General features: G+C 40.2%; 1 protein-coding gene across 1 annotated transcript in view; it reads right to left on the bottom strand.

Moving 5' to 3' along the window:
- HIBADH (3-hydroxyisobutyrate dehydrogenase) overlaps positions 1 to 13919 on the bottom strand; it is a 119953-nt gene that overhangs the window by 79913 nt on the left and 26121 nt on the right. Inside the window, exon 4 of the mRNA XM_024222931.2 lies at positions 10535 to 10656. Within this exon, the coding sequence (XP_024078699.2) occupies positions 10535 to 10656 (122 nt within the window). The remainder of the gene's footprint in view (positions 1 to 10534; positions 10657 to 13919) is intronic.

Here is a 13919-nt window from a genome sequence, read left to right as displayed (position 1 = left end):
TCTGACAATGTTTACCGGTTGCAAGTATGAAAAATAATACTTTTTCCTCCTTCTGGAAAAAAGTCTACATTTTTTCCAGCGTATTCCATCTCAAATGCCTTGTTTAAAAACTCCAAATGTATTTCACTCAGTTGTCTCCAAAATCATCACTTGTGTTTTTGACTATTGGCAATTTTAGTAATAGTAGGCAATCACTGAGTTATTCACTACAAGTCTTCAGAAACCAGTAAAGCTTATGAATTAACACAGCTAACCCTTCATGCATCCAGATTAATCCAAGCTTCAAATTACATGTTCAGTCCTGATATGCAATTAATTTTTTAAAAATAAAAAATAGGTCATAGGTGCAACCTTGCCAATTATTTACGTCATATACACTCACAATCCAAAAATATTGCCAGAACAAGATAAAGTCAAAAGAAGGCTTCTTCAATATCTGTGGGTTTGCAAACATACTAGTGGTTGTGACCAGACATACTCAATAACTGTGGCTTTTCATGAAGCAGAGGAAGTATACAGAAACTGAAAACAATATGACAGCAAGAATGCATGTTATCTTTGACAACACTCAAATCATCATATTGTGTGGGTTACCCAATAACCAGGGTCTTACAACAAAGTAAAGAATCCAGCAAGCCATATCTTTTAAACAAAAAAACCACAAAACTAAACATATGATATCTCATTGGCAAGAATATTGCAGCTAAACATTAACAGAAAAAGAAAGAAAAGTTTGCCGACATTCTACTCAACTTAAAGGGCCATCCTCAAATAATTTACGTCAGTTTTTTTTAAAAACACCTAAAGGGTTTAATAAAACTTTATACAATGTTTTCACACTTTTTTTTTCATTTCAGTGGAGATATTTTTATTTTAACATTCCCCTGGAGTACTGAAAAGCCAAACACAACTGCACTGTGCTGAGAACCAGAAACAGAAACTCGAAGCCAAACAAACTAGTTTTAGGGCATGGTTTTCAAAAGCACTCAATGTTGGCCTAACTCTGCTCCATTGAAGCCAATAGTAAAATTCCCTTTTATTCATCTTAGGAGCAGAGTTAAGCCAATGCTGGGTGTGCTTTATAAAATCCCACACTCAGCGTCCAAGCTAAGTGAACTACAAGGATTAACGAAGCAATGTAAAAAATGCAAAGTTTTTTTTTCCTCCCCAATTTTAAGAGTTAAGATCTCAGGTCAAACTTCTAACGCAGCAAACCATTTTGCTTTCATTTCAGTTTTATATTATACTGGGCATGGAGGAATCTTAGTTACCACAATAATCCTCTTTTAACCCAGGAATGGAGTTAAATGAATCTTCCTTATTCTCTGTGTCTCTATGCTTTCTCTCCACCAGACCAAATATTACTTGTCAGACTGTGCCAACCTTGGCATATGTCTTATATTCACATCTCATGAGCAGTACAGGGCTATGCAGTTTCATTTGGTTATGCACTTTCATTTAATGCAAAGTAATGGTACTTCTATCTGATTGGAGGAGGAACAAATTTAATCAAGTTAATCCAGAGTTTCCACATAGTTTCAGGTAATCCAAGATCAATCCTTTCAAGGAGAATGACCCAAGATGCTGAATCAATGAAAAACTGACACGATTAATGTAGATACTGCTACAAACTGTACTACTTTCACAATTTATTTTTCTTCTTTTTTAAAAATAAAGAGGGATTGCTTCTGTTAGAACATTTTCCCTTTTTATCAGCCCTGCTTAAAAAGAGAAAAGTAAAAACAGAGAGGCGTCCTCCATTATAGGGCTAGTAGTCTCAACAAATTGGCTTCTTGCACAGTCACTTGGAATCAGCTGTGTTTTCAAATATATAAATAAATCTCCTTTCTTGCCCAACCAGCTTCATAGTTTTAAGAAATAAATGGAAAGAATCCTAATGCAGACATCATTCAGATGGGACCCAACAGTAGGTTCAGTTTCAGACCTATTGATCTTGACTAAATCCATTTAAAAGATCAATAAGTGACATTTTCAGAAGTGAGCTTCAAAGCCCCTACTCTGCAAAATATTCTGTGTTGGTGGACCCCTGCACCTTCAATTTTATTTTACTTTTTTAAATAGCATAAGATTTCAGTGGGGCTGCACACAGGCACAGGAGTCTACCCCACTGCAGAGCAGCTAACAGGATTGGAGTATTTAGGAAGCAAGGCACTGAGGTACAATAGTCTCATGGATGTCAATGGGACTACTCATGTACCTAAAATCAGACATGTGCTTAAGTACCTTCCTGAATCAGGGTCAAAGTTTGCAAATGCAATTTAAGATGTTAATGCAGATTGTCTTGTTGAACAAGTGGTTATATATATGAAAGTGCCCCTGTTAATTTAAAGAAAAAGATTCTGACTACATTATTTTTGTATGCTAGATGAAACAGAAAAATCTAGTATACTTTTCTTTAAACAAGAGGCTTCATTAAAAAAAATTCCCCATAACATTTAAAAATAAAAAAGAATGAACAGTTGTATATAGCTTCACAGCAGCCTTTGCATTCCAGAGGCACCAGCCTATAGCCCCTGCATCCCCTTAAAAGTTAAAGCACTTATAAAAGGCCAATCACCAAAATAAATTAAAAAGAAATAAGGTTTTCCCTTGGGATTATGATAAACTAGAGTTTGAATTTCTGTAGCCTTTTTCTTACTTTGTGTATCCCAAAGCACTTCACTAAGGGGTGAGTTAGACACTGGCATCGAAGCGACTGTAGACAAACAGAGCAGCCACTAGAAATTTAGTAACAGCTAACATATTAGAACCAGTTTATTGAGAAAAGAAATGAATGTTGGGCATAATTCCAGGGTTATCCCCTACTCTTTTCAAAGGGTGCCATGGGGATCATTAACTTCCATCTGGACAGTTTTCCTTTAACTGTTTTTGAACACTATTTGTGAAAACACAATAGAATTGTAGAAAATAGGAAAAGATCTATTAGATCATGTAACCCATCCTCTTGCCAGTTAAATATTTTTCCCTACAGAATACTTTCTAGTGCTTTGCCCAGTCTATTTTTAAGCATATCAAGAGGATTGGCTTCTACCTCCCATCCCTCCTTTGAAAAGCATTGCTAAGAAGTTTTTCCTGGTGTATTCAGCCTACATTTTTCCTTTAAAAAAAAAAATAATAATATTTCTAGCCCATTATAGCTAGTTCTATTCCACTGGACCACCTCAATGATTCCCTTCTCTCATTATTTACACCTTCAAATATATGAAGATTAATACTTTCCTCTGAACACCTGTGATTTCTTGGCCAAAAAACAAAGTTACTATTATAGCCACATTATATGTTCAACTTGAATAAATCAATCCCTCCATCCCCATTTCTCTCCCCACCCCACTTTTTTTTTTAAAAAACATATTGATACAGACTTTGTTTACCCATTCTCAATCTTCTAATACCTCTCCAGTTCTCCATAATATGTAAAACCAGAAAACAAAAGTCGAGTAAATTTGTTATCCAAATTCTTTTGCAGCATATTGTTCAAACCTGTTGATATTTATACTGAAAGTTTATAAATTTTCATGTGTTCAATAACTTGCATTTTATAAATAGCTAGATTTTCCAAGATTTTCAATACTTTCTGGTTGTCCAGATTGCACCTCCTTACTTCTTACTTCTTGTTAAAGACTTTAGAAATAAATAGTCAGTAATTCAGAAACTTTTAAAATAATTTATAACCTTCAATTTTAGTGGCCCAACTTTCATTCTAATATTTCTTCCTCCTTCATGCCTGCCTGCTCCACTCCCAATTCACCTGTAAATCCCCTTTATATTACCACTTACCTCTTTGATTATCAATAGCTCATTTGGCTTTCAGAATAATATCACAACATTTTGCATACTATCTTTAATATAAACAGTCACATAAAATGATTTATACTGTAGTCTGAATGACAAAAAGCAGCAGTGCAAAAAACATTGTACGTAGACTATATTAAAGAATTCAGCTATAACACAAACAGGAAGAGAGAAAAACAAGCAGTAAAGTCAAGGAAGAAAACAGTGGACAAGACATGAAATGGAAAGGGGAGAGCAGAGGAAGGAGACAGAGAAATGAGAAAGCTCTTCCCGATGTCAGGAGCAGTACAGATTATACTGTTGTCAGCTGTACAAGGGGCAAGGTTTGTGAAGAGGGCTGGAGCATGTCCATGAGAGTTATAAAACAAGGCATAAACCCAAAAATATCAGTAGTGCAAGAAGTGGAAGTGGGCAGAGGAGCATCTTCTTCCACTTATGATAGGCTTGCCAGTGAGTAAAAGGGTTATATATCATGACTGGAAAAAAAATAGTTTGGAAGATGTTCCTTCTTCTGGGTATTGTTCCAAAGATCCTAATAATTAGTTTCTACTCCAAACAGAAACACACACACACACACACACACACACACACACACACACCCTCTGAGGAGACAACTGAAGTGCCTCCCCTCTCCATATGCTAGAACAAAGAGAACTGTCTCTCTCACAGCAGAGATGACAAATCCAAAAATTATGGAGTTTAAAGGACCATATGTACACAGTGGCATCAGAAATAGGGCATAGGCACTCAAAAATAATTAGTTTTTAGAAAACAAAAATCCTCACATCTCTGGAAGTTTGTCTAACGAAACAAAAGATTGAACCAGGAGTGTTGTCAAAAACATATTGCTGAACCTTTCACATTGCATGCACACAGCTTTCTTTTAACTTGCGCATAATTTTGTTCTGCTTTGAGTCCTCTTAAGGTATACTCTGCTGGCCAGTTTGCTTGTATTAAGCATATCCCTAAGCCATTTATGAAGACATCAGCTTGCACAACTACTGAACTGGTCAGCTATACTGAGGCAGAGCTGCTTCGGGTAGTGCTAACTTCACTGCAACAAAGGCTCTTTGCTCTGGCATCCACTGATACAGCACATAATTTTAGCAGTTATTGCAATGGTGCAGTCAGCTTCGCTTCGCTTGGGAAAAATACATACTGGATCTTTACTACAGCTGACATTATGGCTAGTATGTTTCCATCACCTGATATAGGATTTGACCATGCCGATCTGCTGCCTTGGATACTATGATCATGCCATCCACTATAAATATTAACTTATTCTATTTGGCAAAAGCATTATGAAGTCAAAAAGTTCAGATTTCAGGTGCTGCAGTAAGAGCACCTTAAATTGTTTAATGGTTAGTAGAAGCTGGTGGAAGGCAAAGAAAAGGGAAATCCACTACATCAGTTTTGGGATGGTTGTGGAAAAAGGAACTCTGCCCTTGTGTGACCATTTTCAGCCTGGAGATGCACAATGAGCTGTTCCAATATATGGGTGGTTTGCCCCCTTCTTAATCACCAAGTTAGCATGAGAATTGTTCTATACTTCACAGCTCTTTTTAGTCAGCATCAGACCACCATCTTCCACAGATTCTCACAAGAGACATAAAAATGTCATGGCTGCAGTATGTGGTGAAGGAAAACCCATTAAAATCTCAGTCAGATTGACAATATTTCAGACATTCCTGGAGACAGTCTTGCCTACAGCTCTGGGAAGTTAAAAACCAAACAAGCTCACGGATTTTGTTTTTATATACCACCTTTAAGATACTGCAATACCAAGTATTTTGAGTAGAAGGGCTGATGGATATCTTATCCTGGATTTTTTCACTAGTCTTTAAAATAATTATATTCTTGTATGTCAAAAGTTAAATATAAAAGTTCACAACACTGATAATGAAACATACATTGCTTTTAAAATTATAAAAAATGTTACATGAACATATCAGCTGTAGTTTTAGACTCACAGCATAAAATATATAATATGCAAACATACTAAATTCAATATATTACAGAAGTATTACTGTGAGCTGCAAGCCTAAAATGTTCTATGAACAGTAAAATCAGAATCCTGTAACTTCATAAAACAAACTATTTTGGTTTTGTTCTGTTGTTTCTGATATACATTGAATACTTTCCTTTATACATGATGCAATGGGAGAAGAGTTTATCTGTGGCTTACTGTAGTACAATATCTACTTAGAGTTAAATCAGTATTACACCCCAAGGCTATATCTTGCCTCCACTGAAGTCAATGGGGTCAGGATTTTATCCCTGTTAAGGAATAGATTTTGACACCCTGACTCATGATGAGATATCCTACCCTGTGCAAAGCCCCACTGATTTCAAAGGAAGTTAATTTTAATATGCTACATAAATAAGCTTCTTTGTGTGATAATTTGTATTTATAGGAGGCTATTGTAAAGTTGCCAAGCCAAAAATCTTTGCTGAGCCAAAACTGAGCCCAACCAAAAAAAGGATCAATTTATTATTAGTCTAATTGTAATAGACATTTATTGGTTTTCATTGTATCCTCATTAGGCATGGAAAATTTATATTCATGAACTCATCTCCTGTTTTTATTCACATCAATATAGTGCTGGCAATGATGGTACAAACTTTCTCACATAGACCTGCCAACGATCGTAATCCCCAATGTAAAGTGATTGCCACCTCTAGACAGTATTAATAGTTAAATCTGAATGCAACAGTGGGAATGAAGTATTTTCCAAAGTTAGTTAATACAACACTGTAGTGGGTTTGTGTATTAATTTCCAATTAGAAAGTCCTGAATCTAGGCTACAAGTGTGTATAACAGTGATACTTAGACTGAGGCTCTCAAGCTGCAATTTGCTCTTTAATGTATCTCCTGTGGCTCTTTGCAGCACATGATGATATTAAAACACTGTGATTTAATTATTAACCACTCTAAGTTATTAACCAATAAGGATGCTTTTACTATGTCATTAACCCAGGGATCTCAAACTGGAATCACCACGAGGGCCACATGAGGACTAGTACATTGGCCTGAGAGCTGCATCACTGCCACCTTTGCATATAAAGGTACAAAAGCCCCCCCGCCTTCCATGAGGCCCCACCCCTACCCCGCCTCTTCCTACCCCTTCCCTGCCCTCATTCCAACCCCTTCCCCAAAGTCCCCACCCCAACTCTGCCCCCTCCCTGCCCCTATTCCAACCCCTTCCCCAAATCCCCGCCCCGGCCCCGCCTCTTCTCCGCCTCCTCCTCTGAGCGCATGGCTCCCCGCTCCTCCTCCCCTGAGCGCATGGCTCCCCGCTCCTCCCCCTCCCTCTTGGAAAGCGCTAAACACTGCCAAACGGTGCCTGGAGGTAGGCAGAGGAGTGGGGACGCGGCACGCTGGGGGGAGGGGGAGCGAAGCAGCCCACAGGAAATAACTCCAGGGGGGTGGGGGGAGTCGCAGGGAGCTTGGTGGGCCACAGGACATAACCCCGCGGGCCACATGTTTGAGACCCCTGCATTATCCACTTGTAGTTGAAAATAAAATAATATTTGGTCAGTCATTCTGCTGTGAGCATAGTACATATAAATTCATTTTCATTTTCTCTCTCTCTAATTAATTATACACACACACACACACACACACACACACACACACACACACACACTGTCTCTCTCTCTCTCTGACTGCCCAATTATTATTATATCAACTACAATATATAGTACTATAGTAAATGAAACAATGAATTCACAGCACTGTGGCTCTTTTGTGTAATGTTGATTGCCAATGTGGCTCCTGAACCAATGAGATCTGCGTATAACTGGTGTACAACATGACAGTTTCACACCAACCAAGAAAGGGTGTCACTACTCCAGGGAATTCTAGGTCTGTCCTGAAATAAGCCTTATAAGAGAGTAAAAAATGCAAATAAACTGTCAAATTAATGTTGAATACATATGACCTCCAGTTTGCATTTCATTTGGAACCACCAACCTCAAATACTGGAGGCCAGCACTTTCTCCATGAACTCTACAGCCCAAATGATTTCCAAAAGATTATTTGGAATGTAAACATATGCTTTCACAAAACAGACAAATATTAACTTCCATTAGAAACAGCATTACTCTGGGCAGAAGTGGAACCATCTGTCAACAACGCCCTGTAAATGTACAGGTACACGGATGATTGTTCGTGTCTCTTGCCTGCCATCCCCAACCCCCACACCACTGCATTTCAAAACAACACAAGGCCTGTAGCTTTCTAGGGGAATTACTGTACTTCTGTTGGTCATTAGACCAACATTAAATAATGCAATCAAGATATGCAGTAATTCCTCCAAAGGATCCTTTTATGACTTACTGCTTAATGTTATGTTTTATTACTGAATGCTTTATCTTTTTAATTCTTCTAATGCGGCACTTAACACAGAACATACCCTGCAATTGTCCATTTTCATTTGGTTTAGTGTACAGTTAATGTTACCTTTATCTACTAGAAAGCTAAATATTGATTTCCCTTCCCCTCAAAATGCTAAGTTGCTCATGATATTTTGTATTTTATTGGCATTACAAACTAAGTGAAAGAATTTTTATTCAGATAAGGCAACTATGTCGGTTATTGCTTTAACCAAACCTCCATTTTATATTCCCAAGCAACAAAAAAAGCAGCCAATAGAATAGTTTGAATGGAATGTTTTAAAATAAATTACCTCCGTGAGTTCTGGGTAGCAAGAGAACAGGGAACACTTTCAGGAGATAACCAATCAGAGCAGGCAAACAATTTGTGAAATTATACCTGAAGTGGTGTAACAAAGGGAACCACATAAAAGGTCTGAATGCTGCCAAACAGATAAATATGACATACTATGTTTCAGTGGTTCTCAAGCTGCTTGCGGCCCAGTCAGCACACAGCTGTAGCCCATGCGACATCCTCAGGGCCAGACAGGTAGTATATATATATATATATATAGTGTGGATACGACCCACATTACCTAGAGAGCTGCATATACGGCCCATAATGGTAAATAGGTTGAGAACCACTGCTATGTTTAGTAAAAGATGATGCAAAAACAGAAAGGAAAAAAAAAATGTGGTAGAGGGGGATATCTATTCCCAGGCTAACAATTTATCTAATTTTACAAATCGGAAACAGATATTTTGGCTGTGGAGTAAGAACCCTTCCTTCCACATCCTGTCAGCTGATATCTTCTGAGTTTTTCTACTCTCTGTTCACAGAAACAGAGAAAAACGTCCCCCACACTCCAATCGCGTGGCCAAATTCAGCCTCAGTTAGATCTTGAAGGGAATGAAGCTGCACAGAGTAGAAGCAGAATTTGCCCTTGCAGACTCTCTATCATCATGATGATACACAATCTAGAAGAACCCAGTTTGAACTTCAGCTCCTAGAGTCAGTTTGCAGGACTGCCAGCTTGGAGAGGTGGGGGGGAAGAAGGAACATCTTTTTACTTGTAAACTGAGAAAGTTTTATCTGAAGTCAGTAAAAGATAATAAATATGAAACTACACAATGCCATTTACACAGTTATTTTTAGAGTAGAACTGTAATTAAACTCTGGATGGCCAAGAATGATTGTCCCAAATAGTTCAATAAAACTGTCTGGTATTTTTTGTTTTAAATTTCAAGACCGCCGTTGCAGGTTGTAAAAAATTTAGACAAGAATTAGGCTTTAATAATGATCCATTAGTGTGATTTTTTTTAACATCTAATTTTACCCAAGAAAATGGGAAAGACTTGCATATTTTAAAAAGTGTCTCCTGACGCATGCAATACTAAGGTCTAGAGCATCAGTCTCCAACTTCAAGAGTATACAAATATTACATATACACATTCCAATCATTTCCAAACCAGAGACAAGAGAAAGTTTGCTACATCTCACCATTAGCCATTATGGGATACATTTAGTATGTTCTACATAAACACTGAAAACATTTGAAAAATCATTTAAAAAAAATTGTCCTGCCTTTTTATTTTTAAATCATTTAACTGACGCCCTAAACTTTAAGCTAACATTTCTCAAACAGGAAGTTGGGTTTCTTTTGTTTTGTTGTTGTTGTTGTTGTTTCTTTTTTAAGGAGGGGTGTGTGCAAACAATTTGCTTACTAATAGTGCTGTCCTAGGAAACTTGGGGCAAAAGAAAGGACCATAGTGCTGAGAGAAGGCTCCGTGAGTTCAGATCCAGCCTACAACCACTGCAGCAAAGTGTGCAGCTAAGGCTTTAGGTAAAGTCACAGGCAGCTTCTTGAAGGCCATCAGCCTTCCCTTCCTACTCCTGCAGGAGACTCTAACGCTGCTGGCTATGGAAACATTTGAAATGTACCAGGCTGCAAGATCAGGCAGAAGCCTACAAGCCCAAGCTACCTCTCTCTGCTGCAGCAGCACTCCTCTCAGCCAAGAGAGCACAACAAGTAACATGACCCAGCCTTTGGAGAGGGCCAAACACCACACTCTGAAGCAACTGTGTGTGCCAGTACATGTGTTAAGGGAGGCAGGCAGCCCAAGAGCAATAAAAAAAATTAACGAAACCAAGAAAAATATATCTATGCAACTGGACAAACAAAGGATAGGAGGGAAAATGAAAACATTAACAAAAAGGGGTAGCAACTGTGCCAGTTTATGGCACAAAGAGTTGCTCATAGCAATAACAAGAAAGAAAAAAAAAAGGGAAAGGGCAAGAAATGTCTTGTTCAACATACAGGATTATATATTTAGCAAAGAGACTTACCACCAGAAACAGGGGCATCCATGAAAACAGCTCCCATTTTTTCAACTGCTTTAGCTATTTCTTTTGAAACGGCAGGGTCAATAGTACTGGAGTCTATTAACAATGAACCTTTCTTCACTTTCCTAAAAAAACAATATCAATAAATAAAATATTTGTAGCTAAGTAGAAACTGCACATGACGACATCTCTGACTGCTGTCACTGGCTAGTAAAGCCAATGTACTCCATGCAAGAAAGTGGCCACAGATCCTTTTCAGATCACAATCTTAAAATCCTAGTGAGTTAGGGTTACCATACGTCTGGATTTTCCCAGACATGTCCGGCTTTTTGGTCCTCAAATCCCCGTCCGGGAGGAAATTCCAAAAAGACGGATATGTGCGGGAAAATAGGGAGGGGTCGTGGGGCTTGGGTCTGGGCTGGAGCCGCTGGGGCTGGCCGTGCTCGGCCACCAGCCGGCGCCGCTCAGCCAGGGCCGGGGCCGCGCCGCAGCCGCTCAACTGGAACCGGGGCCCAAGCCGCTGGGACCGGGGCTGGGGGTGCTCGGCCGCCGGCCGGCGCCGCTTGCCCAGGGCCGGGGCGGAGCCGCTCGTCCAGAACCAGGGCCAGAGCCGAGTCGGGCCGGAGCCGCTGGGACCAGGGTTGGGGGTGCTCGGCCGGCGCTGCTCGGCCAGGGCCCCGGGACCCGAGCTGAGCTGGAGTCGCTAGGGCCGGAGCCGCTCAGCCAGGGCCGGCACACTCGGCCGGAACTGGGGCCGGCCTCTTGGCCGGAGCGAGCCGCTCGGCCGGGGGGGGGGGAGGGAGCCGGACTGGGCCGCGCCTCCTCGTGCCCCCCTCACCGCCGCAGTCCCAGCCCCAGCTTACCTGCTGCCTGCCTGCCTCAGGCTTCCCGCGAACATTTGATTCGCGGGAAGCAGGGGAGGGGGAGGAGCAGGGGGCAGAGCGTTCAGGGGAGGGGGCGGAGTTGGGGCGAGGCCGGGGAAGGGGCAGAGTTGGGGCGGGGCTGGGGCCCCGTGGAGTGTCCTCCTTTTAGAATATAAAAATATGGTAACTCTGTAGTGAGTGAGACCTGCTAAGGTACCAACATATATACCTGTTCCTCTTGAACTTCATTATACAGGGTTATGGGTTTATTTGGGGTTTTTTGTTTGTTTGTATGTTTGGTTTGGTTGATAATCCAAAACCAGTCACTTAAAATGGACTAACAGATATACAAAACCCTTATGAACCTGAACAGAAAAAGGATGTTCTGCCTAAACCCTGCTATAACATAAAGGATCAAGACGACTTGCATTGTTTAGGTACAAATTCTATCAAACAAGATTATATATAGTTCTATATGTGGCAGACTTAAAAATGTTTATGCAATGAATGGTAGAGTACTGTATACAGGTATATAGATGCAATTCCCTTCAAACTTTTAAAGTTACATACACAATGGATCTTTTTTCCATAAGCAATTTCTTTCATATAAAAGTATCTGATGAGAATTACCTATTTCTTTCAATGTAGCAACCTCCTTTTATTTACCACCCGAACTTGCTCTAAATAAAAACTATAATTACAAGTTGTAAATCCAGCAGATTGAAATAGGTAAAAGAAATGTGAAGCAACATGGAAAAAAGTTGTGGGGTTGTTAGGTTTTTTCCTACTGGGGTCTGGTAAATGTATGTAGCATGGAAAAGTTCATTTTTCATATTGCACCTTTGAAATGTACACAAAGTAAAATGCAGATATCACACACAAAATATACCTTTAAATGGCAGCTGTCCATATTTGGGTCAAAAATCAAATTCAGCCTGCTTCTTTGCCTTCTTCCTCCCCACCCCACACGCAATTCTTGCTCAAACAACCCATAACACTCAGCTCACACAGCACATATTTCCAATTAAAAAAAGGTAATTTAAAGCTATATATTAGGCAATAAAAACCCATTCTATGATGATATGTTGTAACCAATTTCTATTTAGAGTACAGTACAAATACATTTAATTTTATTTCTGTATCAATGTGTTACTTCTGTATCAATGCAACATTGTTGCAAGTACACCAACACATCTTGTTTAACATAAATGGTTAAATTTTGCTCTTGGATATACAGATACAAACATTTTTTGACTTCTAGCCCATACTACAACTCCAGACTCAAACATTACCCAACATATGAAGTTCTTGTCCTATTTAACAGAAGAAACAGACTGGAGAGATTACTTTGGATACAGCCTAACAAAAGCCAATTATGAAGATACTATTGGGTTACCTTCCTCCAGGTTCAGAACAAGCCCTCAAATAGGGGACTGATGGAAGTCTGTGCCACCACGCAGAATATAGACCAGAGGTTTTCAAACTGTGGGGCACACTTCTGGGGGTGGGGGGACATGGAGGAGTATTTGTGGGGCACTAGTAGGCCACCCCCACCCCCCACACCCCAGGCTGACAGCAGGAGCCCTGGCCAGCAGTCCCCGGAGAAAACACAACTAAAAATTGTAACTCAACGGGGAGGGCTCAGCTCACAAAGTTTGAAAACCACTGATGTAGACCCACACCTCTTCTGGCAAATGGAAACTTCTGGAGTATGACTAGGATCATTCTTAAGCTCTTGGGATCAATGCTTTCTTGGCAAGAGTGAAGAATCCTTAAAAATGGTCAAAGTCCAACCTATTATCAAAAAATGATACAAAAAAAATCAACACAATCTGGCAGTTACTGCGAGTCTCTAGCTTTCCTTTATTGAGTAAGGGAATTGAGAAGGCAGCAGGAGGGAAATTCCAGCAGTTTTTAACTGCTTTCAGGATTTTGGGTTCCCTACAGCTTGAACTCACTATCAGAGTACTCTTTGACCTACTGGCTGCCTTTGACACATGATTAAGTGCTTCCACCCACGGAAGGCAGCCACTGTGGAGAGAGCCATGCCCTAAACTCATCAGGTTTCACCTGAACAGGTCCCAAAGCATGGGGCAACTACGCTTCTCCAAAGGTTCTAATCTACAGATTCCTTCAGGGCCCTATTCTGTCCTTCCATCTTGCCAGTGATTACGGCAATAGAATGCAGGGAGAAAAGTGTCCCACGCCTCTGCTGAACGCAGAGGGGAGCTCCCCCTCCTCCCTCTGGTTTGGGTAAGGAGTGCTCCCCCACAGTTTCTCCTCCTCCTCACCTAGTGCGGTAAGATTTCTGTCCAATCTGCCCTAACCACACACCTAATCAATATCTATTAAGAGTCTCTAAGGCTATGTCTACACTTCCACTTGTCCCCAGGTACTTGTCTATCTACTACTAGCACATGCACCCTGTACCCGCACTGAGTGTCCACACATGCTGTGCTTGGCCAGGGTATAATACACTGACAGGCATATACCCACATCCACGATGTCCCTTTTTGGTAAACAAT

Source organism: Terrapene carolina, unplaced genomic scaffold, assembly GCF_002925995.2.
Source record: "Terrapene carolina triunguis isolate 2854851 unplaced genomic scaffold, T_m_triunguis-2.0 Scaffold84, whole genome shotgun sequence".
Taxonomy (NCBI): Eukaryota; Metazoa; Chordata; order Testudines; family Emydidae; genus Terrapene; species Terrapene triunguis.
The sequence above is the reverse complement of the archived record's forward strand: the minus strand, read 5'-3'. Positions and strand labels throughout refer to the sequence as shown.